Source organism: Mus caroli, unplaced genomic scaffold, assembly GCF_978045245.1.
Source record: "Mus caroli unplaced genomic scaffold, Mus_caroli_1 scaffold_6, whole genome shotgun sequence".
Taxonomy (NCBI): domain Eukaryota; kingdom Metazoa; phylum Chordata; class Mammalia; order Rodentia; family Muridae; genus Mus; species Mus caroli.
This window is the reverse complement of record NW_028227261.1, coordinates 67,135,076-67,161,293: the sequence shown is the minus strand read 5'-3', so window position 1 is coordinate 67,161,293 and position 26,218 is coordinate 67,135,076. Positions and strand designations below refer to the sequence as shown.

General features: G+C 41.3%; 1 protein-coding gene across 3 annotated transcripts in view; it reads left to right on the top strand.

Annotated features, from left to right (window-relative positions):
* Positions 1–26,218, top strand: part of Focad (focadhesin) — a 314,502-nt gene that overhangs the window by 264,229 nt on the left and 24,055 nt on the right. For all 3 annotated transcript variants that reach the window (XM_021160670.3, XM_029475892.2, XM_029475894.2), the window contains 8 exons: positions 1,597–1,686; positions 8,140–8,287; positions 10,239–10,358; positions 11,733–11,855; positions 12,307–12,384; positions 12,993–13,064; positions 14,522–14,624; positions 16,536–16,616. In XM_021160670.3, coding sequence (XP_021016329.1) covers positions 1,597–1,686; positions 8,140–8,287; positions 10,239–10,358; positions 11,733–11,855; positions 12,307–12,384; positions 12,993–13,064; positions 14,522–14,624; positions 16,536–16,616 — 815 coding nt within the window. The remainder of the gene's footprint in view (positions 1–1,596; positions 1,687–8,139; positions 8,288–10,238; positions 10,359–11,732; positions 11,856–12,306; positions 12,385–12,992; positions 13,065–14,521; positions 14,625–16,535; positions 16,617–26,218) is intronic.

Sequence of the window (26,218 nt, the reverse complement as noted above, 5' to 3'; positions counted from 1 at the left end):
AATCCAGCCCCAGAGGATTCTGGTCCCTTTTCTGCCTTCCTTGACACTTCCTTGACACTAGGCACACACATGGTGCACAAACAAACATGCAGGTAAAATACTTACAAGTAATATAAATAATATAAGATAAAGCTAAATACCAAGAGAGCTATTGGCTTGAGATGGGTGTGTGAAGTACTCCTTAAGAGAACAGATGTCAGCACTGCGTTGTTCTCAGAGTGTTCTCCCTCCTAGAAGAGACTCATCACAGTTAATCTGACTTCTATTTTCCTGAATTTGAGTTCCTAGCTAGGGTTATTCAGGAAGGTTCATTACACAAAGCTCCTAACCTGTAGAGGATGTACATATGATCTCAATATGAGAATATTTAATTATGCTTTATTCCTAAGAATAATTCTAAAGGAATTTATTTATTTAATGCCCCTCTTATACCCCGTGTGTGTGTGTGTGTGTGTGTGTGTGTGTGTGTGTGTATCTCATCTGCCTGTCTCCCTGTCTGCCTGTCTGTCTGTCCGTCAGGGCTTCTCTCATGCCACAGTAGAATCCATGTTTACAAGCTGTAATCTTGGTATAGAAGCTATAAAGTGTTCTCTGGCTGCTTGATATCCTTGGGCTGCGTTTCATCCAATATGATCTGAGGATGAAGGGAAGAGGAACTCTGGGTAATAGAGTGTGAGTAAGGAAGTCCACAGCTTTGCCTGAGGAAAGAGCCAGAGAGCTTCCATCTAAGGTTTCTTTTACAATCCAGTCTTAATTCTCACTAAGACAATTATAAAAAACCAATTCTTATATAGAGGCACAAAAATGTGGGGCTAGGGAATTTTCCCCCCTTAAAAACTATAAAATTAAAGGAATAAGGCTAACTGGCAACCCATACCACGGAGACATGGAGTCACAAGCTGCATTCCTCTCAAGAGGGAAATTTGGATTGAGTAACAACTTTATCAATAGGTTTTTTTATTTATTCCAAAAGCATCTCTTTCACATTCTTAGAAATATTTGAAATTGTGTTCTTCAGTGATTTCAGATTTAAATACACAGAGAACAATCAAACGAAGCTTTAGGACTTACTGTTTGTAATTGGTTACATCCTTCAGACCTTGATTACTGAATAATTTTCACAGTTACCTGTCTACAAGACGAGCGTGTGTGAGTCACCAATATTGTTACTACATTTCTTTTACATATAAAGGGATGCTGACATTTCCAGTACATAGTGACAGGAAAAGAACTTTGACTTTTGTACTAACATGCATCTATCTGTGTGTATGTTAACATGTTTGTGACATGCGTGCCTTGGTGAACATGTGGAGAGTAGAGGATACTTTGTAAGAATCATTTGTCTCTGTTCATTATGTTGGTTCTGGGGATCAAACACAGATCATCAGGTTCACTGAATGTGTTAGACAAGCCATCTCTCTGGACCAGTATGCATTTTATTTGTCTTGTGGTACTGAGGATCAAATCCAGAGTCTTAGGCATACTGGACAAGCACTCTACCATTGAGCTTCACACTCCAGATATCCCATGAACTTGGAACATGAACTTGAACTTGAGTGATTACTAGTGATCCGTGGTCCCTGTCTCCTTATCTAGTGACATGTCTGGACAACAGATGAACCTTCTTCTGATGAAGTCCTTGGATGCCCTGGAAAGCTGCTGTTTTGACCCCAGTCTTGAATACAAGTATGTTGGTTACATTCATAACTGATGCTTGGAGTTAGCCTGATGCTTGCAGCAAACCTTGGAGTCTGTGTTGAATTGTTTGTAGGATCTGACCTTACGCTCAGTTGCAGAGAGTGCTCAGTTGTAATTGTAAAGGATCTGGCACCAAAACTGTTTTCTTCCTAAACCCTGCTATCAGTGGACCGTTCATTAAGTGCAGAGCAATGTGTGCCATTTTGTAGCTCAATCCTCTTTTCACCAAGTCTTGCTTTGGACCTGCTGACCAGAATGCCTCACTTAACCTTGCTTCAAGATTGGCTGAAATGATTTGAATCGGAGTGGGCAAAGAGAGCCTTTGATGATTTGAATGTCCCTATAAAACCATTGTCTGAGGCATCAAATGGAAACAGCCATTTATTATATCAGAGGTTCACAATCGTTTTAACAGTTAATGGGTCTTCCACCAGCCCCCATCTGGTTCTTATGCTTTGTAAAGATTTTCTTTTTAAATGAAACATCTTAAATTCTATGGTTTCATTCTAATATTGAAAGATAACAAAGTGAAAATAACCATAAAAGAATAATAATATAAAAACTGTTAAACATGCTGATATACATTTAATCTCTAATCTGAGAGTTGTATGGCTAAATTATATGGTTTTGTTAGGTTTTGTGGAATATTGTCAACAATAGCTTGCACTTTTTTTTTGACTTCTATGTTTTGGAATCTCAGATTTGAATACTCCGGGGTCCATTGTTTCTAGGAAACAAAACAGATTAGAACTAGCAGTTTATCCTTTTCTGTTATCCATAGATAGCATCTAGTTTGCTGGGCTCCAACTAACAAAGAAAAGATAAAGTAGTGACCCAGCCATGCAAAGGGAAGCTTATGGAGGATTTCATCATAAACGCAGTTGGTCTCTGTAGTAGGTGGACTGATGAGATCTTTATATGCAGAATAAGCCTGAATAGAGACCTGGCAGCTCCTCAAGAGATCCTCAGGAATCCTGTGACTTCTTTAGAGTACAGACTGAATACAGGAAGGGAGTTTGGGGCTGAAGTCTTCTGAATGTAAAAAAATGACCAACGAGAGGAATAGAGCTTGCAGTTATTGTTCAAATCATGATTGAGATTTTGAGTCTAATATTTGTATTGCCATGGCCTTGTTAGCGAACGGTAGTAATCCCACATCAGACCTTTCCTTTCTTCCTGTCCATCCTCCCCAGATACTCCCCCTAGCCATAGCTCCAGATGTTAGAAAGATATAGAAACGCTTGCCATTCAAACGCTGCAAGGTGCTCACCGACTGGGACTGTAGAGATCAGCTCACATACGGTTTCCATCCCTCTCTATGGTATAGGTGTTTATGTCTTAAAGGCATCACATGTCTAAGTGTATCTAACCTTCAATTTTATTTTCATGATTGATAAGATTCTTACTTCCTCATTCTTTTCCTCCGATATCCATCTTTGTAGTAAAGAGCAGTATTTAAGAGTGGGCCTGGATAGGGAATGTAGAACAGGATCGTGTGAAACGCCTTCTCACTGGGAAGAGAGCTGCTTGTGCATTAGAGCCTAGTTAAAGGTCCAAGCTTCCAAGCAGGCTTTCCCTGTCCCATCCAAACTTCAGCGTTCCTACTATTAGTGGAGGCCAGTATTCCCTCACTCCATCCATCAGTGACCTGAGTTGCCAGCCCTAGGTGACGTTCTCAAGTCGCACTTGTCCAGAAACTGTGTTTTCACGTGTGCATTTTGTGTACTTAAGTCCTAATCATACCCAGGAGAGAGCTCTAAGCCGGACTCTTCATCAGTGTGTGGATAAAGAGGCTAGCCTCTGAGCTCTTGCCTTGTCAGTGGCAGAATTAAGAAATGGGCCTAGGACATCTGAATTCAAAACCATTTTTATTTTGTCTTGTGTACTACAGTGTGAGGAACACAGTTCAGTGGGAAGAAAGCACTTCATACTTGGCAGTATGGCAGCATTATTATTGTCATCATCATCATTGACATTCAATTGTTCTCAGTAATTAAAAAAACAAAAAAGATATTTCTCCCTTTCTGACTTGGCCCAGGCCAGACTGCCCAGTGTATAGCATAAAGGGCAAACCTCCATCTGCCAGTGAGATAGCAAGGGCACTGTTGTGAGGTGGTTCATAGATCCACGAGGAGTGTGCCACCTCAAAAGATAGAGTTCTCCAGAGCAAATACAGCAGGATTCCCTGGACTTACTGGTTAAGACCCTGAGAGGAATACCTGCGCTGAGTGTCCGGTCCTATTGCTAACATTTTGCTGCCACCTAGTGGTCATCTGCTTGCCATTGCAGTCCTGACAGCCCTAACTGGTCCTGTTATCCATCAATGACCTGAGCTTTGGTTAATTACTATTGAGCTGTTACAAATACAATAACATTTAAATTGTGCTTCGCAAAGGGCAAAGTGCTAAACAAATGTTAACTGTTATTAGAACTAATTATCATATGGCTTGTACTTAATCTGTAGGATTGCTGACAATAAGGTAGGGAATTCAAGACTCGTCTGTGATTATCTTAGAAAAGTATTATCATAATATCTCAGTTGATATGACAATGTAAACATAAGATTTGGGTATTCTTTTGTGGGTTTTTCTGCTAATAATATTTTAATACACTGTGATAAGACATTCAAATAAGTAATGGCCTAACAGCAGGCAGAGGGTTCCTTCCTTCCTTCCTTCCTTCCTTCCTTCCTTCCTTCCTTCCTTCCTTCCTTCCTTCCTTCCTTCCTTCCTTCCTTCCTTCCTTCCCTCCCTCCCTCCCTCCTTCCCTCCCTCCCTCCTTCCTTCCTTCCTTCCTTCCTTCCTTCCTTCCTTCCTTCCTTCCTTTTTTCCTTTCTGAGTGCACATGCACGCACCTAGTCTGTGCACACACAGGAGGATATTGGGGGGGGGTTCATTATTGTTCTCTGTTGTGTGTTTTAGGATAGGGCCTCTCACTGTTCTTGAAGCCTACTGTTTTGGCTGGGAGAGCTTGTCACAAATCTCCATCTCCTCATGCTGAAGTTACAAGCACCATGGCCATGGCCAGCTCTTTCATGCATGCTGGGATTCGAGCCTCTTGCTTTCACACCATTCACTCTTACCCACCGAGCCATCTCCAGCCCATGTGTAGAACATTATGATTAAAACTTCCTTTAACATTTTCAGTATTTGTATTGGGTATTTATACTAGCAACTCCAAAACACTGTTGACTATCCAGCATCATCGGCTGTTTTCACTTTAGTGGTTGGAGGCACCAACCCTTAACTCCCTTTTGTTTTCAGTGGACAGATCATGTGAAAACTATGTCTGTCCAAGTGACTTGTGGTATAGAACTGGCAGACATATCCAGAAGATCCCAGAGTGGGTTAAATGGGTGGAAGTGGCGAACTAATCATTTGGGGTAGTTTTTAAGACTTGGGACATTAAAACATGAAAGATTTGAAATGAAAAGAAATAAATCCTTAGAGATGTTTTCTAGGTGCAGACTAAAAATTGGAGTGGGGGAGGAAGAACAAAGAAACCATTTGAAAGGTCAATGATTATTTAAGTCAGAAGAGAAAGGTTAACATTCAAGATATTCACTAAGGGTATCTGACTTATTACAGATATCATTCAATATATTTTTATTAACACGTGCATACAGAGAGTTAGATTGTATATTCATATGATGCAGCTGTCAGCTAACACTGCAGCCTGGGATAGAATTGGAACTGTGCCTTAGAACTCTAGTGTAGAAAGTTACTTGTCACTTTTGAAGTGCTGCAGAACTTTAGGATAGCTTGACAAGCAGAATCTACAAACTTCCTTGTTCATTAAGTACAGTAAAGCCCAATTTTTATTTGAGTGTTGGAAGAAATAATCTGACCATACAAATACATTTGTCTATCTTCATTTAGTTTGGCAAGAAATAGAAATTGTGTTTTTCTGATAGAATCTTATATAGTATATTTACTTTTGCCAACTAAACATAGACATCAGGAATTGTGCATGTGTATGAGTATGCACATGTATGTGTAGTCCCCTCATTGTCTCTATAGATACTCTGTCTACCCAACACTTATAAAACTCACTTAGCCAATTCTTCAGCACACACCAAATACTGGACTAGTGACTCCATGCATCAAGTCAAATACCAGAAGCTGATACACTATAGAGAAGAAGAAGAAGAAGAAGGAGGAGGAGGAGGAGGAGGAGGAGGAGGAGAAGAAGGAGGAGAAGAAAGAAGGAGGAGAAGAAGAAAGAAGGAGGAGAAAGAAGGAGAAGGAGGAGGAGGAGAAGGAGGAGAAGAAAGAATCTACTGTCGAAGAACTGTGAGGTCAGAGAAGAAGTAATTCCCCAACGAGTTTCTCTTCATAATTTATAATTAAAGTTGTAGGACATACCTTATACCAGGGTCTATGTGAGAGTTTAAAGAGATTCCCTCCTGGGCTTGGGATGGTGTCCCAAGGAAGAACCATTTAAATATGAAGGATGAGTCGCAATTACATAGTCAAAGGAAGAACAGTAGTCAAATTTGTCAAAATATGAATCAGACTGTGTCTAATTATACCGTTGTCTAATTCTGTCTGTTTTACATGTGCCAATATGGAAAGATAGCTTTAAAACTTACCCTGTAGATTCCTAATTAAAACAAAAGCTTTAAATCCTTCCAATCAAAAGTAACCTTCCTCCAGAAATTTGACTGGTCTCCAAGCATGCAGCCCTAGAGCATGCAGCCCTAGGCGTTGGTTTAGCTGGTGGGAAATGCATTATCTATTGAACTTGTTAGGCTCTTGGGAGCTGTAAGAGCAGCCTGTGGTACTGACTGAAGGATGCTGGTGTGTTGGCTTCTGCACACAGGACTCCCTTATGCTGTTTGTTTTGCAACAGAAACTAGAAAAAAACTAAGTTGCCTCCTCATGGGTGTCATCACAGTTTGATGCAGGGCATGAGATGGACCTTGGGCATGGCAGGTCGAGCCAGAGGCTGGGGACTGAAGTCCCTCTTTCTGGTTGTGCTCTCCTGAAAGCTTTCTGTGCACTCTTGAGTGCATCTTGACTCCCATACATCTTTCCGGGTCTCTGCTATCAGGTATGGAAACTGTTTACACAGGATTCTTTGGGTGCATGTTACTTGAGTGTTCATAGGAAGATTCTTGATGCCAGCCAAGTGCCATTTAAGAGAAAAATTACTCTCTATATGGATGTTGGAGAATAAGCCCTGGAATGCGTGCTTCAGCTGTGTATGTCATGGGGACGGGGGTGGGGGTGGGGTTGCCAAACCAGCACTAATGGAATGTTTTCTGAAATGCTTGGCATTACCTCCAGTTAAAAGGCAACAGTAATGAAGAAAACTTTAAAAAGGAAAAATGGCCACAGGTGCACTATGTTAGAATGCTAACCTGAATTTTCATGAGAGCAATTCTTTTCTTTAAATGGTATGTGTCCTTTCAGAGGATTGGGACACAAAGCCCCAGATTCCAATTGAATTGTCACAAGGGGTAACTTTTGACAAGCCTGTCATTTGTCCATTTTCTCTTCTGACCCAGTGGTACTCAGAGAGCAGAGGGGAAAGAAGGATTAATGTCATTGTGCACAGATGAATGCACGGTTTCCTTAAGAAAGAGATTCCACTTGTTGCAGTTGACTGGGAAACACAGAGCCCTCAGTACCACAGCACTCTGCACTGCTCCTATTATAACCAGAGCGCCTCAGCTCCCACCTTGCAGTTTGACCCATCTCTCCTTAAGCATGGGCCAGAGGGGAGGATCTAGGCATTTCTGTGATGGCAGGAATAGAGCTGTTTCTCACCAGAGTTTACTCCAAGCTTTATGTGTTGTTACTGTCTGGTGGGCCAGGGTACTGACATGGATTCATTCTCCCTCTCCCTCTCCCTCTCCCTCTCCCTCTCCCTCTCCCTCTCCCTCTCCCTCTCCCTCTCCCTCTCCCTCTCCTTCTCCCTCTCCCTCTCCCTCTCCCTCTCCCTCTCCCTCTCCCTCTCCCTCTCCCTCTCCCTCTCCCTCTCCCTCTCCCTCTCCCTCTCCCTCTCCCTCTCCCTCTCCCTCTCCCTCTCCCCCTCTCTCTTTCTCTCTCTCTTTCTCTCTCTCTTTCTCTTTCTCTTTCTCTTTCTCTTTCTCTTTCTCTTTCTCTTTCTCTCTCTCTCTCTCTCTCTCTCTCTCTCTCTCTCTCTCTCTCTCTCTCTCTCTCTCTCTCTCTCTCCCCTTTTCTCTCCCTCTACTGAAGATTGAAAGTTAAGCCTCAGTCAAGTGCATTACTAATGGACAACAGTCCCAACCCTGCATATAGGTTTTGGTACAAACTTTTCCTTTTGAGAAAAGAAGTCAGGAGTCAGAGAGCACCTTGAGCCAGACAGAAGTGGAACCCTCAGTTTCACTTCAGCTTCAGAGCACCACAGCTCCTGTGCAAGTGTGGAACATTCACGTTGTATGTCACCCTGACACTGTCTCTTTTGGCATCCAAGCACCGGCTGTATTCTGGGAGTTGGACTTGCCCTGTCCCTCATGAGCCACAGCAGCCACACGGAGTCCCGGGTCCATGTGGCAGCATCTCTTCGGAAGTTGTCTACCTACCTAGATGAGAGCGGGAGCCAGAGCAGGACATTTCAGGAGGTAGGCAGTGGGCCCCGGTCTCGCCTTGCTCTGCTGACTTTCGCTGCTATGTCACTGCTGTTTTCTCATGTCATGGTTTAGTGGCCCTCCAGGTGAAGTTCCCACTTAGTGTCGCAGTAAGGGGAGAGGCTGAATGACAAGCCATACAATACTATGTTCTCCAGATCATACTCAGACTTACACGTGGTAGATGGGATAAGGACCATTAGAGAATGCACACATCTTCTGGAGGTTAAACCAAGGCTTTTCAGCATTATCCTCAAGTGAAATGTAACTTTAAAAACAAGTCAGATTCAAACTTAAGGACTCACACATAAGTGCACACTAATATGGAAATTATGGAGGAAATTCCCTTTACCACATTTGGTGAAAAGGTTTTTTTCTCTGGTGTGACAGAAAAATATGCATCCATAGAGTTTGGTGTGACACTGCTGACATGTGTGACCCACGCTGAGCTGGGATGCTTTAGCTATGGGTCATGTCCTCTCTGTTGTGGCCAGGTAAAGCTGAGCTGCCAATGCCCGTGGTTGGGAGGGGCAGGGATGACCTTGTGGCCAGGCCAGATTCTCCCTCTCATTAGAGCAGATTCCCAGCCTGCCCACAAGCTATTGATGGGGACATAATGGCTGCTCTGTTTCCCTGATCAGCCCCTCTGTTTTCAGCAATGGGACTTGTTGAATTGGGGAATTTCTTTGTGGCACAGAGGGTTCAAGTTTTGTTCTAGGTATGCACTGCATTTCCATTTTTTATGTAGTGTGTTGCATGATTTAAAAGTATCAGTATATATATATATATATATATATATATATATATATATACATATATAAAATGTATCTTTATGTCAAAGAAAGAACTATTTGATTCATCAACAAAAAGGTTATTTTACTTTAACAGATGCTTTTGTCTGCTGTGGCCTTTTGTTTAATAAGTCCACCAGTAAGTAGTCTTGTCCCGCCTCAGATGTTTTATATCTGGCTGCTTCCTTGTAAGCTGCTTGCATTTTTATACATCAGCCAGTGCTGGGAGTTGAACTTCATCCTTAATCAAAGCTGCATCTTTATGAGGCAGGGCTTGATGGTGAATCCTGGACAGAGCAGAAAGAGCACTATACGCTGTGGTTCTGCAGTTCGCAGAAACTAACTTTCTCAAACTCACGGGTCCTGCGGATGGTCAGGTTGGAACACCCTGCTCCCATTATCAGGTTTTCTTTATTTGCTTGTTCATCATTTACTTGCTAAGTTTGCACACCCTACAATGATGGCTGTAAAACCCCTCTCAGTTTCACACAGTTCCTGTTCATTCATGCTCTTGGGCCCTCCAGGGGATTGGAAACATAACTGTGTTGCACATCTTTACCGCCCTCTCCTGGGAGTGTGGGTGGAGTACATGGCACTTCATAGCCAGTGAAGATCTATTTCTGTGTGCTGTTGAAATATGCTGTGTTGTGGCATGGCACTGCACATCAGCTCTGGTTTAGAAGAGTGGTCTTCAGCCTTCCCAATGCTGCAGCCCTTTAATACAGTTCCTCGAGTTGTGACCCCCAGCCATAACATTATTTTTGTTGCTACCTCATAAGAGTGATTTTGCTACTGTTTTGAATTGTAATGTAAATATTTTTGGAGATACAGGATTTCCAAAGGGGCCATGACCTACAGGGCCGAGAACCATCAGTTTAATGGCTTCAGACCTTCATTTGAATCCTGGTTTTGTCTCATCGCTATGTGCACTTGAACCTCCAAATCCTATCTAAGATGATCCCCATCTAGAGCCTGTTGTGAAACACAATATAAGTCAGACAGCAAACTGTTACCCAGTTTGGGGTATCTATATCTAAATTCAGTTATTCTGGGGAGAACTTTGGATGAGCTTAGCAACTAAGCTGTGGTCTTTGATTTTTTTTTTCCTTTGTCTGTAAGCAAACATTTTTTTTTCTGCTCTGTTTTCTTCTCAGGTCCTCGCCTACACACTTAGCTGTGTGTGTACATCAGCATTCAGTGCTGGCATTATTGAAGCTGCAGAGGCTGAAGATATTATGAGCAAGCTTCAGCTGTTGGTGGAGAACAACCAGCAGGTTGTTATGTATCCCTCAATGGTCTCTCTCCTTAGCTTCTTGGTGCTGTTGCATGCTGCTGTCTGACTCACTTACTGGGGTGGACCCTGTTCTGTCTAGACCGGTACCAGCAGCCAGTGGCCACCAGATGCTCTTCTCTTGTTTTGTGTCTCAGCTTCTGTGGACATTTGGCTGAGAACATGTTGATTGGGCATAGGTGTCCAGATTGGGTGTAGCTCTGGCTGAGCTAGAACTGGAATATGTAGACCAGGCTGGCCCCATTGGAGATCTGCTTGCCTCTACCTTCCCAGTGCTGGAATTGAAGGTGTGTGCCACCATGTCCAGCTTTGTACTGTTTTTGATTTGTCTTTTTCAAATCATTACTCTACATTCATAAAATCCTAAAATATGTGGCTAGAATGAAGTTCAAGTAAAGCAAGAAACTGTGTTGAGGGGACACAGAAATTTAAATTTGTAAGACATACATAAGAGTAATGACAAAACTTTATAAAGTTATGAATGCTTACTGGGCTCTGATTAAGTCAAACTCTGGCAAACTCAAGACAGATAATCTCTATTCATAAATGATGATGTAAAGGGACGTTTAAATTCTTAAAAATTATGCTTAAAATGATCACTCTTAAATAATAAATCACCTTGTAAAAAGGAGCCTTTGACATGCGCTGTGATCTATGCTAAGCGACATGAGCTAATCACAAGAAAATGCTGCCCATTTGCGCTTGTGTGAGATATTTAGAGTTTCTCCTTAGAGTGGCATCACAGGGCAGGAAGTAGCCTCTCGGGTAGGGGTTGGGAGGGTTAGTAGCAGAGTTTTTCTTTTTCAAGATGACAATTGCTCTGAATGTGGTTGTAAAACTGTGGATGTTCTTGTTGCCTGTGAACTGCTATCTGTGCCTGAGACAATGAAAAGGAATTGTAATTATACCTGCCACAGAGTTCCCCTCATCCGACTCTTCAGAAAGTCTTCTCCATGCCTTAGTGTTGGCCTTTGTGAGTTACATCAGGAGCCACTGACCATAGTGACATCACGTCTATTTTGAGGGCCTATCATGTGTTCAGGATATGCTTTGCAATAACAAAGTCAGGAGGAATCCTATGCTGCACATTTTCTTGCATAGGAGGTGATTTGACCTTGGTTGGTAAACCTCCAGCTTTTCACTCGTGCCCTGTCCTGAGAATTTAGATTCATTGATAGACAGTAAGAATTATTCTCCCAAGGCAACTCCTTACAGACAGACTCTGTTTCCAAAATCTATATCAAACTTAGGGATAGGAGTCCTAGAAATGCTTGATTTGCTGTATACATTATATATGTTCTATATGACTCCTAATCTATGGCTTGCTTTTCCTCACCCCTATTTTTATTTGTACCAGACTTCAGGCTTTGCACTGGCATTAGGAAACTTAGTTTATGGTTTGTCTGTGTGTGGACATGGAAAAGCTGAAGACTTGGGCAACAGACTTCGCCCCAGCTGGATTAAAGTTGTCCTGACAGAGGTAAGAAGTCACCTTCTGTATGCTATTATAAATTTTTATAAAGGAAAAAAGGACTGATTTATTGGATTCTTTATAGGAACTGCTAAATTATGTAGCATATGTAGGTAATTTCAAGTGAAAGAGATGTATACTTTTGTAAGTAGTTTAACATGTCAACCATTGTAGGTTATTTTATTTTTTAAAAGCTGGCTACTTGATTATACCTTAATTTTTAAAACAATGTTAGATATTCTGTAAAAATAGATAGCTTCTTTTCATTTCTAAGACATAAAGGTCTTAATGTTTTACTTTGTTTTTATTTGGGGGGGTGCCAATTATTAATTATTAGTCATATTGATCCTATGTATTTATTTCAATCTTAGTCATTTACTTGACTATGTAACACTAACTTACATAAATTTCAAACCCAAGAGGTATTTTGCTTCTGACTCTTTTGATTCTTGGTTTGCAGGGTGCCCCCACCATGCTCTGTCTGGCTGCCCTTCATGGCCTGGTGGCACTGGTAGGCTCTGATGTGGATGTCATGCAGGTAAAGCCAGGACCTCTGAAGGGAGGGAATTTAGATGAGGGCGTAACCATAGCAGCAATAGAGTGGTGTTAGTGCACTACCGAAGGAGCAAAGACGTTTATGCTCATAGTAATAGTTACTTGGGGGCCTTCAGTACCCGTCTGTGGAAAAGTACCCTTGGCTGAGAATTCTTTCTGGAGAGACTTGTCCCTTGTTCTTAGTTTATAGGAATCAAACCTTCCAAGGTAAGTACCTTCCATAGTTTCCTGCCCAAGAGAGTGACTGAAGCATAAGAAATTTCAAAATTCATGCACAGGAATTACAGTTCATACCTATAATGTTCCAGCTTAAATCTTTGTGAATGTTTTATTCTGAAACATTATCCCAGTGGACATACGTGTGTGTAAGTTTATCACAGTTCTGAATTGCAGGCCTTTGTTCATGCAGTACAACTTCCAGGCACTGCTGTGTACCACTGTGAATAGGTGCTAAGAAATCAATGTAAATAAATCCTGGGCCCTGCCTTTGCGGGGATCAGCTTAGGGGCTTGAAATATTCTGACAGCTGGTAAATCATCTCATACCTAGATGACTGCTCATGCCCTGGGTCATTTCTGCTTATTCTTTCAGCTGAAGTCAGAAGCCATCCAGAACACCCACTTTCAAGCAAGACTTAATGAAGTCATTCGAACCTTAACTGAGGTAAGAAGAGGATCTTGCAGTCCCTGGGTGGGACACACATATCCTCTGTTACCTTTTTCTACTGTTTGTTGTAGTGTGTCTTTCCTGGCAAATAGGAAAGTCTAACACTCCTGCTGAATTCATGGGGCGTTTCAGAGTAGTAAACGGGCCTGTGTTCATTGACAAATATGCCCTGTTCCTGGAATAAAAGAAAATGGACTTTTTTTTTTTTAAGTTACATTCTTATTGATTCACCTTTAAAAATTAAACATGGCATGCAAGGGTTATCCAGCTTTTTGGGACAAGAACAAAAGGAAGATGGCCAAAGGGCAGGCCAGACACCAGGGAAGCAACGGTCAGGTGGCACTAGTTCAGATGAGTAAATAATTGTTGTTCTTGTGAGGTGAGATCATCTTTTTTATTATCTTTATCATTTAAAATGTCATGGTTGTTGAATCAACTTTGGAAGTACAGGCTGAAAGAAGTGGAGCAGTGCCGCAGCCGCTCTGAGTGTGTGGTGGCACCTCTTCCCGAGCCTCGTGCCCAGCCTGGGCTTTTGTGCTTGCCGTTCTTGTTATACCCAGTGCTTTCCAGCTTACTTTTCTCCCATTTAGTAAACTTGTTTTCATTCTTATAAAACACGGCTAATTATAATACCTAGCACATAAAATTCATGTTGTAAAAGCATGCATTTCTGAACAGAGAAAAAAATATTTTACATATATGAATAAGAATGTGCTCAAAAAAAAAGGAATTTTGCTGAAATTTAAGTTGTTAAAAGTTGGAAGAATTAGAAAACTGTTATTTTAAAGTGCTCATGGATTATAGTAAGAAATGATGGAAATTATTTAAAGAACGCAGTATGATATTCCTTCCGATTTTAGAGGTACTTTATTCTTAAGTTACTCTCCCTTCCTTCCTACTTTTTGAATTTTCTTTTCTTTTGAGTCAGGATCTCATGTGTTCCAGACTAGCCCTAAACTATGTAGTTGAGGATGACTCTCAACTCTTGATCCTCTTGCTTCTGCCTCCCAACAGGCTGGGATGACAGGCATGAGCCACCACATTTGGTTTATGCAGTGCTGGAGCTGAACCCATGGCCTTGTGTACACCAGGCAAATGTTCTACCAACTGAGCTACATCCTCAGACACTTTTTGAGGTTTTTTTTTTACCAGTTTTTTGTTTGTTTGTTTGTTTGTTTATACCAGGCTTGCTCAGTAAAACCTAAGAATGCTGCCAGTACTTTCTGCTGTGACTGGTTGTTTGCTTGATGGACTGATTCGCTCAGCAAATGCACATCAGTTGGCTCTGAGATTCAGGTCTCGTATAGGAGCTGCACATGAGCATCCTGTTCTAGATCTCTTCGTTCCCAACCCGGTCTCTACCTCCTGCTCAGTCCATGAGACTTTACAGTGGCCTCTTATTAAACAGAGCTTGGACCTTGCCCCATGACTGTACTGCTGTGTTTCAACAACAGGTTATCAGTGTCTCAGGAGTGATTGGCCTTCAGTCAAATGCCATATGGCTGCTGGGACATCTTCATCTGTCTACTTTGTCTTCAAATCAAAGCAGAACTTCCGGTAAGGTGAAAGTCCTAATAGACCAGAGCTGGGAGAAGGAATGGCTGATTCTGGGTTCTCTACTTTAAAGAGATTGTCCACATGATGGGTGTTGGGATCTTTATTTTTGTTTCTGAGCAAAATGAAGTAAGGAGAGACTTTCCAGACTTACTCCAGGTCACGTGGCAGAAAGTGGTGCTTTGAATGTAGATTAATTGACCTCCAAACTCCATGTTTGTTCACACTTTCTCTCTGCCTTCCTTGAGGATAGTGTGGGCATCAGACAAATTCCTGTACTTTACAAATGAACAATATGCACCTAAGAAATATTGCATGCATTATATTTAGGGTTTATATCCTGACAAGTCCATAAACAAAGATTCGGGTCCTTGAAGTTTGGAACACACATTCTGTTTTTACTAAAAGTAATAGTGCCAGGTTTCATTTTAAAAATCTCTTTATATAGAGCTGCATAGTGAGACCCCTTTCTCATAAAAACCTGCTTCTTTACTTCTGACTGGGATTTTTCTACCCAATGGCTTTATAAAGGTAAAGAGCACATTCAAAGATGTGTACCTTCTTGGGGTTTGGAATCCTAGCTCTTCAAATAGCAAAGCCCTCTCTATTTGTATCTTTCGATAAAAGCAATAAAAACATTACAATTCCCATGTACTTAATATATGTTTTTACTTGGAGATTTTCTTGGGGTAAGAACCACCATAATATATCTGTCCCTGGGTCTTGGTAAGTGGACATCTTGTATCTGCCCCACAGAGGCTTAGAAAACAAAGATCCCTCACTAAATTTAGCTTCACATACTCCCGGCACCTCGTCTACTAGCGTGACCATGAACGTGGGCCTCTGTAACTTTGTTGTCCTTATCTTGGTCACTCTGCAGCTTTGGGAAGAGGATTCTGGTCCACAGCCTGCACTATATAATAAACTTTATATAGATGGAAGTTGTCATATTATTATAGGAAAAGGAATTTAAAGGCACCAAAATGATACAAGAAACCCTTGCTAGTGTTAGTTTTGAAAGTCAGGGCTCTTAGAGTATCCTGGTAAAACAGCAGGTAGTACCAGAGTTTGGTAGTTTTGGTTGTTTTGGTTTGGTTTGGTTTGGTTTGGGGGGCTGGGGGAGTGGTAGACTTATAGTTGTATTACAGAGCACTTGGTCCATGTACTCAGATCAATCAGCTCACTTAGTGTGAGTCATCTTACTCCCAGGTCCTTCCGAACAAAATAATTGTGTATCTGGAAAAGCACAGCTACTTGTTCCTGGTGGAATTTTCCAGTTGAGCCATTCATTGCAGTAAAGCTGTCTCATGAAACAATTATGGGGCACTGGAAGGAAAAGGATGTAGGGCACTCTCAGGACTCAGCTAGGAGAAATGTCACTGACTCACTGGTTCAGGTCAGCAGCCACATCCGGTTCTTGGTACATGTTGGTCACTGGAAGGTCTCTAGCTTAGGTAAGAGATCATCGTGCTGTTAATTAACACTGGGTCTTGAATGTCTTCGGTTCGTATAGTTAATGCAGCATCCCGTGAGGAACCTTCTAGGATAGCACCCAAGCTTAGATACCCAACAGGCCCCTTGCCTACCCTGCAGAGGCCACGGGATTGGAGCTTGTTGGTGTGACAGTATGCAGGGATTTTTTTTTTTTTTTACCACTTCACTGGAGTAGCCTTCCTTTGTTTGTTCTTTTTTTCAGTCTCTCCTAGGTTTGTCACCATTTTAAATTTTCCTGCATAGCCTAGGTGATTACCTTAATCTAATAGACTTCATTGCAGCCAGAGTATTATGCAGAGATTAATGGCATAAACATCCCCACCTTGTCGCCAGGTTGACACAGCAGCATGAGATCATTACCTCTCCTTCATTAGCCTTACCAAGTTCACTAGCTAATTTGATCGTTTTCTGCCTCCACAGTTCCTACTGACTACAGCTATTTGCCCGAAGGCAGTTTTATTAGAGCAGCCATTGGTTTCTTCATCACGGGAGGAAAAAAAGGCAAGTGAGCACATTTCTTGGATTTTATCGTTCTTTCTTCATGTTCTGTAAGCTGTGTGCCTTAAGCACGCCTCTGTAAAATCAGACAATCAAATCCGAAGGGGCGCTTGCTGTCTTCTGCCAAGCCATCTTCCTAGATGACAAGGAAGCTAGTTAAGGAATTGGTAGGTAAATATGCAAACTGTGTAGTCTCATCGTGGGTGGCTCTGTGCAAATTCTGTCTTCCATTTAGTCATCCGTAGAGTGCATCAAGCACACACACTGCTTTTTCTGTCAGTCTCACTAGCAGTGTAAGTCACTGGTGTAAGTAGAGAAGGCACATCCAGGTGCCCATTGTATCCCAGGCCTGGCTGGGAAGTAGCCCTTGTCCTTGGCCTTGTCTGATCATTCCGTGTTGCTGAAGTCATGGGCTCTACTTCCTGTTTCTAGCCTGTGGTGTTTCTTGACACACATTTATCCTGCTGTGCTCCTGGGTTGTGGCCATCCATGTTAGAAGCTAGAGGCTCAGTGCCTTTACTGACGTACGTTTTCGGAGTTGTGAGGAACAGGTGTCGGCTGTTAGAACTGTGCGCGTCCTGGCTCAAGTGCCAGCTTCACAAATGTGACTGTCTTATGGTGATGTTCACTTCTTCTATTCTTTCCTGTCTGGGCAAATCAGTGTCTATGTGATAGCAAGACCATTGCTATTTTAATTTTTTAAAAAAAAATGCTTTAAAGTAAATTAAAATAAAAACTGCAAGAAATCTGGAAAGAGCAATTTGATAAATACATTACATGGCAAAATAAAATCTTTCCATTGAAAAAGAAAGTATTGTTGCTTGGTGTGCCCCTGGAAGCAGCCATCCCTGGGGCTTCAAACCAGGAACTGTCTTTATAGCTTGTCTCCTTTAGTCTCTGGAGTTTACAGTGTATACTTATTTTAGGGTTGTGAGTTAGCACTGTTTGTTTTTAATTTTCCCATATAAAAGTTGGCGTATGATTTATCATTATAATAATTGTTCTCTATAAACACATATAATGGGTAAATTAGTTTAATGATTGTATTGCTATGAATTATATGAACTTAAAGTACATAGAGTAGAGATATTTTCATTGTGAGGAAGTTGAATTCTTCTACAGCCTGAATAATGTTAGCACCATATATTTTTGCTGTAATTTTATTAAGTTGTTCCTTGTTAGCTTATAAAATTTAAAAATCATTATAATGTGAGAAATCAACATGAGAAACGAAGTAAAAACTGAGGTCAAATCAAAGCCTTCAGAAAAGTTTTTATCTTTTCCTTTTCTAGCAAATAAAATATCATTTTGCCCTCCCAGATCCAGATCCACATTTCTTGGCAGAAATAATTTTCTCGGAATCTTTCAGGGGTTCTGGCTTTACTGTGGCATGCTTGCTTGTGATTTGTGAAGCCCTGGACCTGCTCGGAGGCTGGAAGCTCAGTTGGTACTGAGATGCTGTGGTATGCAGCCTTGCTGGAAACTGCTGTACAGCAGCCTGCTGGAGCGTTGCAAACGGCCATCTTGCCGGTTGGATTTTTGGCATTTTCAGGTTGTGGGAGAGGGCTGCCTTCCTGTCAGGTTTGCTGACTAGATTCAGAGGAAAATCTATTCAGCCCACACACTACTAATGATGACCCTAGAGGAGCGGGGGCCGTGGGAGGCTGACCTCAGCCTCCAAAGCCCATTTACAAAAACAAAACCAGCGCCTGCTCTGTGGGACTAAATGGGATGGCCAAGAGCAGAGGTGTGCATGCAAACGAGCGCTTTCTTCTTCAATATGCCCAGCTCATTTGAATTTTAATAACTCCCTTCTGAAGGAGCTTTTGAGTTTAACTGTCTGGATGTCACTCACCAGAGCCCAGTGGGGCTGCTGATAGGAAGGATGACAACGTCAGTGAACTCTTTTGAGGAAGAGATAGCTTTTGAGAGTAAAAACCATGCTTGGTACAGGCACACATACGACAGAATAAGAGTGACAGAGGTTTCCTGCACAGCCCATGACATCGTCAGACTGCTTTCTGAGGCTTAGGGCTTACATGTTTTGTATTCGCACCTTAATAGACACATGATATTAGAGCGGCCATTCCTGCATTGCACTCCTCAGCCATACCGAGGCGGCAGAACACCTCTGGTTTTTAAGGGATTGAGTTCCTGGTTTTGAAAGTGACTGTATCTTTGTCTCCCAGGTGGCACTGTCTTCTCTGATATGGCCCTTCTATCTGATGCGTGGTTCCTTAAGGCATCATTCTGAATTACTGTGGGAATTTCTTGACGGTGCCAGCCTTAGTGTCTTTGTTTAGAATTGAATTCCTCCTGTCCTAGCTTTTAAAAAAAAACAACAACAACAACAAAAAACACAAGGCCACTCCGTAGCAGAGGCTGGTCTTGAGCTGACTATGCGGGTAATAAACTCAATATGTGCTAAAGCTAGCCTTAAGCCTCTGATCCTTCTCCTGCACCCCCAAGTGCTGAGAGCACAGGCGTGGGCCAGCACGCCCAGCTCTAATCTTGAGACTTACAATTTCCCTTTGTCTACTCCTCCTTCAGTTTTTTGATCTTTTATGTTTTTTCAATCCCATACCATTTCAGACTTCACCAGTATTTTATCCACTTCTTTAAGAGAACATTCTTTTTGATGCAGGTATTTCTATATAACAGGAATGTTTCTGTTGTCATTAGAGAGTATGACCAAAGCTTTCGAAGCTCATACTTTTTATATTAGGCTTTGAAGTTAATAGCATGAAGTGTTACCTGAGCAAGGTATATGAATCTCTGTAGTATAATGACTGGCACTTCCTCTGATATCACATTGGTTGGTGATCTATGAAGATAAGCTTTGGGCTTATACACAAATGATCTGAATTCATATTCTTAATCATTTTTGGAATTTTAGTCATTTTGGACTAGAGTGAGATTTGCTTGTTTAGGCAGTATCTAGCAGAATTCCTGAATTCCTGGATATACTCTAAATGATATTAAAAGGTTGGTTTTATTATGAAATTATAGAATTGGTTATGAAACAGAGTGCTTTTTTTGTTTTGTTTTTTGTTTGGTTTTTCGAGACAGGGTTTCTCTGTGTAGCCCTGGCTGTCCTGGAACTCACTTTGTAGACCAGGTTGGCCTCATACTCAGAAATCTGCCTGCCTCTGCCTCCCCAGTGCTGGGATTAAAGGCGTGAACCACCACCGCCTGACTCAGAGTGCCATTTTTAATATTTTAAATTTTTAATATTTTACCCATACAATTCAGAAACATTACTACAAATGCACACCTGTGGATAGCACTGACTTTAAAAATGAAATAAGGGAGAAGATAGCAGCTGAGCAGAAGGGCTCATACCTGTAATCCCTGTGCTTGAGAGGCTGAGCCAGGTGGGGTTTGGCGGCCATCTTGGGATATATAGTGACCTCCAGACTGGCCAAGGCTATAAAGGGAGGGTAGCCTAACCCCTGTTCCTGTAAATGAGCACAGTTGTCATTTATCTTCTGTGACAGGAGGCATGGAGGACATAGGAAAAGCACAGCAGTACAGCACTTTCTTTGTCAAGATCTCAGAACTTTCCTGTAGGTTTGTTATTTATTTAATTTGTTAGTTAATCAATTAATTTAGATACCATCATATGTGCCTAAGGATAAGCCTTGAGCTTACTGTGTAGCCAAGGATGACCTTGAACTTCTGACCTCAAGCCCTGGCACATTAGGCATGTGTCCCCATGTCTGACTTACGGGATGCTTGGGCTCCAGCCCGGGGCACACAGCATAGTGTGCAAGTACTCTCCCAACTGAGTTACATCCTTAACTCTTAATGTCTTCTTTCAATCATTATTAAACTATCCTTAAAGGGGAAACCCACCCATCAATCTATAATTCTCTTTAGATAGTATTTAAAAATATTTGTCAACTTATTACTTTTATTCATGTACAAATTTTACATTTTAAAATATTTGTATATGTGTGATGGCTAAACTTACTTACCAGCTTGACACACCTGTAAAAAGGGACCCTAAATTAAAGAATTGCCTCTTAGATTGGCCTGTGTGCATGTCTTTGCAACATTTTCTTGATGTATAAAGTCCCAGCTCACTATGGGCAGTACCATCCCTAGGTATAGGCCTGGACTGTATAAGATAGCTCCATGAATGTGAGCCATTAAAAAGGAAGCCGGTAAGTAGCATTCCTGCATGGACTCTGCTTCAAGCTCCTACCTTAAGGTCCTGCTCTGGGTATGACGGCTGATAGACTGGGACCTAAAAACTGATAGGAACCATTTCTTCCTCAAATTGCTTTTGGTCATGATGTCTTTCACAAAGCAACAGAAAGTAACTAGAATCATATACTTTGTATTTTTAATTAATATTTCTCAATTTCACATTTATCACCATAATTATCACTCATATATGATTGTAGCACATCTCATCGAGGGGCAGGCACAATGGCTTAGTGTTCAAAGCAGCTTGACACAAAGGCTGGCAGCCTAAGTGTGATGCCCAGAACCCACACGGAAGAAGAGAACTGACTCTCAAAATTTGTTCCCTGTTTTTTTTGTATGCCTGTGCTTTTTTGACTATACACAATAAATAAGTGTAATTAATACTTCATCAAGTTGATATATCAAAATTAGTCATTGCTCTATGGGTCATTTTAAAGTATCTGTTTAGTGAATATCTCTATCCAGGTGGATTTCTCTCTTGTACTATAGTTTTTCTTATGGTAAATTCACAGCAGTTTATTAGTGGGCAACTTGTGAAGATTTGGTAATTAGAAGGATGGCATGGCCTCTTTAAAGGTTTATGTTTGTGTGTGTATATATGCATCTGTCTGTCTGTTTGTCTGTTTGTACGTCCATGTCAGTGTCATTGCCTATTATGTGTGTGGAATTGCCATGAAGCTGGAGTTAAGGACAGCTCTGAGCTGCTGAGTGTGTGTGTGTGTGTGTGTGTGTGTGTGTGTGTGTGTGTGTGTGTGTGTTAGGAACAAAACTCAGGTCCTCTAGAAGAGCAAGCCCTCTTTTTTTTTTTTTTAAATTAGGTAATTTCCTCAATTACATTTCCAATGCTATCCAAAAAGTCCCAAATACACTCCCCCCCCAGTCCCCCACCCACCCACCCCCACCCCTTGGCCCTGGCATTCCCCTGTACTGGGGCATATAAAGTTGGCAAGTCCAATGGGCCTCTCTTTCCAGTGATGGCCTACTAGGCCATCTTTTGATACAAATGCAGCTAGAGTCAAGAGCTCTGGGGTACTGGTTAGTTCATAATAATGATCCACCTATGGGGTTGCAGTTCCCTTTAGCTCCTTGGGTACTTTCTCTAGCTCCTCCATTGGGGGCCCTGTGATCCATCCAATAGCTGACTGTGAGCATCCACTTCTGTGTTTGCTAGGCCCCGGCATTGTCTCACCAGACACAGCTATATCTGGGTCCTTTCAGCAAAATCTTGCTAGTGTATGCAATGGTGTCAGCGTTTGGAAGCTGATTATGGGATGGATCCCTGGATATGGCAGTCTTTAGATGGTCCATCCTTTCTTCATAGCTCCAAACTTTTATCTTTGTAACTCTTTCCATGGGTGTTTTGTTCCCAATTCCAAGAAGGGGCACAGTGTCCACACTTTGGTCTTCGTTCTTCTTGAGTTTCATGCGTTTAACAAATTGTATCTTATATCTTGGGTATCCTAAGTTTTTGGGCTAATGTCCACTTATCAGTGAGTACATATTGTGTGAGTTCCTTTGTGAATATGTTACCTCACTCAGGATGATGCCCTCCGGGTGCATCCATTTGCCTAGGAATTTCATAAATTCATTCCTTTTAATAGCTGAGTAGTACTCCATTGTGTAAATGTACCACATTTTCTGTATCCATTCCTCTGTTGAGGGGCATCTGGGTTCTTTCCAGCTTCTGGCTATTATAAATAAGGCTGCTATGAACATAGTGGAGCATGTGTCCTTCTTACCGGTTGGAACATCTTCTGGAGCCCTCTTACTAAGCTGTCTCTCCAGACCCTGACATGACCCTTCAATGCTACAAAAGGATTATGAACCCTGAAGGAAATCATACAGGCGTCTGAGCACTCAGGTTTCTATCCCAGTTTTGCTGCTTGCAGCATATGTAAATTCAGGCAAGCCGCTTAAGCTTATTAGTCTTAGTTCCTTGTATAAAATTGAAAAAATGATTGCCTCTTCATTGTAGAGTTTTTGAAGGGTTATTAGGCTTTATAGTGGTAACTAGAAATCTTTAGTTGTAATATCCTATTATAAAACAGAGCAACATACATAAAAACCAATGATAACAAAAAATTTTTAAAAATCAGGTATAATATGATGCAATGAATGTGATTTGTTGTCATGGTTATTTCAGTGTCAGAAGGTATGAACATTTTTGCATGTACTTACTATATTTTAAAATTAAAATTTAGAGTAGTTTTCAAAGTAACTTTACTGTTGTATGTGTATGTGTGTGTGAGAGTGCAGGCACATACATATGTGTGGATCCTGGGATCAAATGAAAGTTGTCAGGTTAGTGTGGTAAGTATTTTTACACACTGAACCATCTCTTTGGTTCAGAATTTTTTATTTAATGTTTGTATTTGTTTACATTTTATTCTACAAAATAAATAAATAAATAAAATACAGGAAAGTTACAAACTGTCTCTTTTCTTTAACTGTAAGAAAGATCTTCAGTATCCCTCTCACCTAGAAACCATAATTCAGTGCTTCACTAAAATCCATAGGCCTCTCATAGGAAGGGAGAAATGTGTAGTGTGTGCTGGTTGTTACTTCGCTCCAGCCTTCTCTAAATCCAGGCAGGTCCTCAGCCCTGTCTCTCTTTACCTGGTCATGTTTTACAACTAGAGATGGTTATTTCATAGAGCATCCTTCAGTTTGGGTTTGTCTGGTGTTTCCCATGTTAGAGTCAGGACAGCCACCTTTACCAGGAGAATCATAGAAAGGATTTCTATTCTCACTGCACTCATCAGGTGAGATGAACTGTTCTTCCTCCTCCCCTGTGGGGTTAAACATAGGGCTTAGTTAAGAGTATGGCACCTAGGCTCCTCCTAAAGAGGTCACTCATTTTCCTTTATCATCATTAAATATTTGTATGGAGACACTATGAGGCTGTGTGTGTGTGTGTGTGTGCACGCACATGTACATCTGTGTGTGTATATATATATACATATACATACATATATATACATATATATATATTACTGTTCCTTCTGTTTTCAATCACTGGTTTGGGTGTTTATTAATGTACCTCATCAAAGTTATTGTTATAAGTCTGGGGTATAGGTCCAGGTAACCTAATTTTTTGTTTTGTTTTGTTTTTCAGAGAAAGGTATTTAGAAACCAAGGTCTGGGGCAGAGCCTTTCTCCTGGGATAATTATCACTGTTTTCTGAAATTTCAATTAGGAATTTTTCTCTTTCTCTCTTTTATATTTTGCCTATTTTTACATCAAAGTATATCTTTAGCTTTACCTGTGTCTAAGCTGTCTGTGTTACAAATTCATACTCATATTTGCAGTTCTTCAACACCATTATACTCCCCGCCTCTCTCCACATATTTACAACTAACTGTGTTCTGGACTGTGGTAAACCTGCTCATTATTCTCAGCCTCTGTGCTCATTTGATCAGTCCACCTATGTGAAATCAATCCCCCACCCACTGTGGGCCAAACCCTATCGGGTTGCCTTTCTCATCAGGTTCTGACCTTTGCTGGCAGCCACTCTGCTTGGTGGCCTTCCTGGTGCAAGGGCTTAGGGTATTTTTGGTTTTGGTATCTATGATGTTGAGGCTTTTTCTCCTAAGATAGAGTACTCTACCAGCTTTTAGTATCTGGTGTTTCAGAATCAATTCTTTTCAACAACTGTATTGATTGTCGTTTCTGGTCAGAGGCAAAGTATTTGGTACTTTCTACAAACAAGCCATCCTATAATGTTGTCTGCCTGAATACTCTATGGACTTCATCCATCCTTTCTACATTCATCTAGACATTTTTTAATCTGCTGAGCGAAGATTGGATCGTCATTGACGTCCTCTGATTAGATTTATGTCCTGTATCATACTCCCTGTACCTTTTGTGTATGTGTGTGTGTTTTATATATGTGCCATTACTTACGTGATTATTTATAATTTTTTGTTTCACATCTGCCTTTTTCATTAGACTATACTTTCTTCAATGAGCAGGAAGAATGCCTTAGAACAGACTACTCAACATGTAATATCATTCAAATATTTGATCTCTATCATGTGGATATATTTATACCAAAGACTGTATTATTCTAAGCTGAGTTAATTCGTCTCCTGCAACAGTGAAGATGGAGAAGTTAAATGTCTGTGGAGATGGAGATTATGTACCCCATATGTTAGCCCGTTTGTAGCCAGACTTTTCATGTAGTAATTACGCTGTTGCACAGTCCTCTGTGCAGCCCATGTACAAAAGATAGTGGGTCCTATTGTAATGCATTGTGCTCGGGTATGCCATTCATAACTTTGGGGCTGTCAGCTGGATGAGGGCTGAGAAGCAGCTTTACATTCAGGGTTTAAAACATCTGGATCTTTTTGACAAGTACCCATAGGCACTCTGAGTTTCAAGTTCATTGTTCAGGACATTCCAGTGGTCATGTTACCAAAGGCACTTATCTGAAGGACAAAACACTGAAGTAAAGGACCTGGTGATCCCCATTGTTTGTATTCTTCTGTTCCTTTTTCTTACTCTCCTCCCCAGATGCATGTAACTACCAAATATCCTCCCACTCCTCACTGTTACCGAGAATGTTTCTAGCATTCCGTTGCCTGTCAGGATGGGTTCCTTCCAAACTCAGAGGAAATTTTCGTGTGATTCTCATCATGCTTCTCAGTGCTGATGCCCTGCCCTTTTAACTCTGAAAGATTTACTGCACTGTATCAGAGGCATGAAGTGCAGCCCTGTACTCCATTTCACAGGCTGTCTCTGACACTTGCCAGCATCTCAGGTCAACTTAATGAAGACTGGAATAACATGCACATACAGGGCCGTCTGTGCCAGGACATCATACACATACAGTGTAGTCGGTGCTGGAGCAACATTTACATACAATGCTTCAGTCAGTCCAGAGTAACATACACATACAGTGTGTTTGATGCCAGGGCAACATGCACATACAGTGTAATCAATAGTTAATTGAAACAAATGCACATACAGTCAGTGTTGGAACAAAGTTTAGTCAGTGGTGAAGTTCATCCCATCAGAGTTGAGCTCATTATCTCAGCAATATAACATAAACAGTGCTCATATGCCACATAGGGTCCTTGTATGACAGAAGAAGTTGAATCCTTTCTCCAGGTTCCTTAAGTCTTTTGGAAACTACAAATTTTCCATAATGCATTCTACTGGAAGACTCGGGATACAAGCTATGTAATTTCAAAAGTATTTGACATAAAATACTAAGACTCCAGAATAGACGTCTGCTTGTGAATTAAGGACTTCCAGTACAGATTTACAATGTATGCCTGTTTACCAGGATATTACTATCAATGTGTACCGACGAAAGGACCTTTACAAAGCAAATTAGAGGCTAAAGAGATTGCTCAGTGGTTAAGAGCTCTGAGTAAGAGCTCTGGGTACTC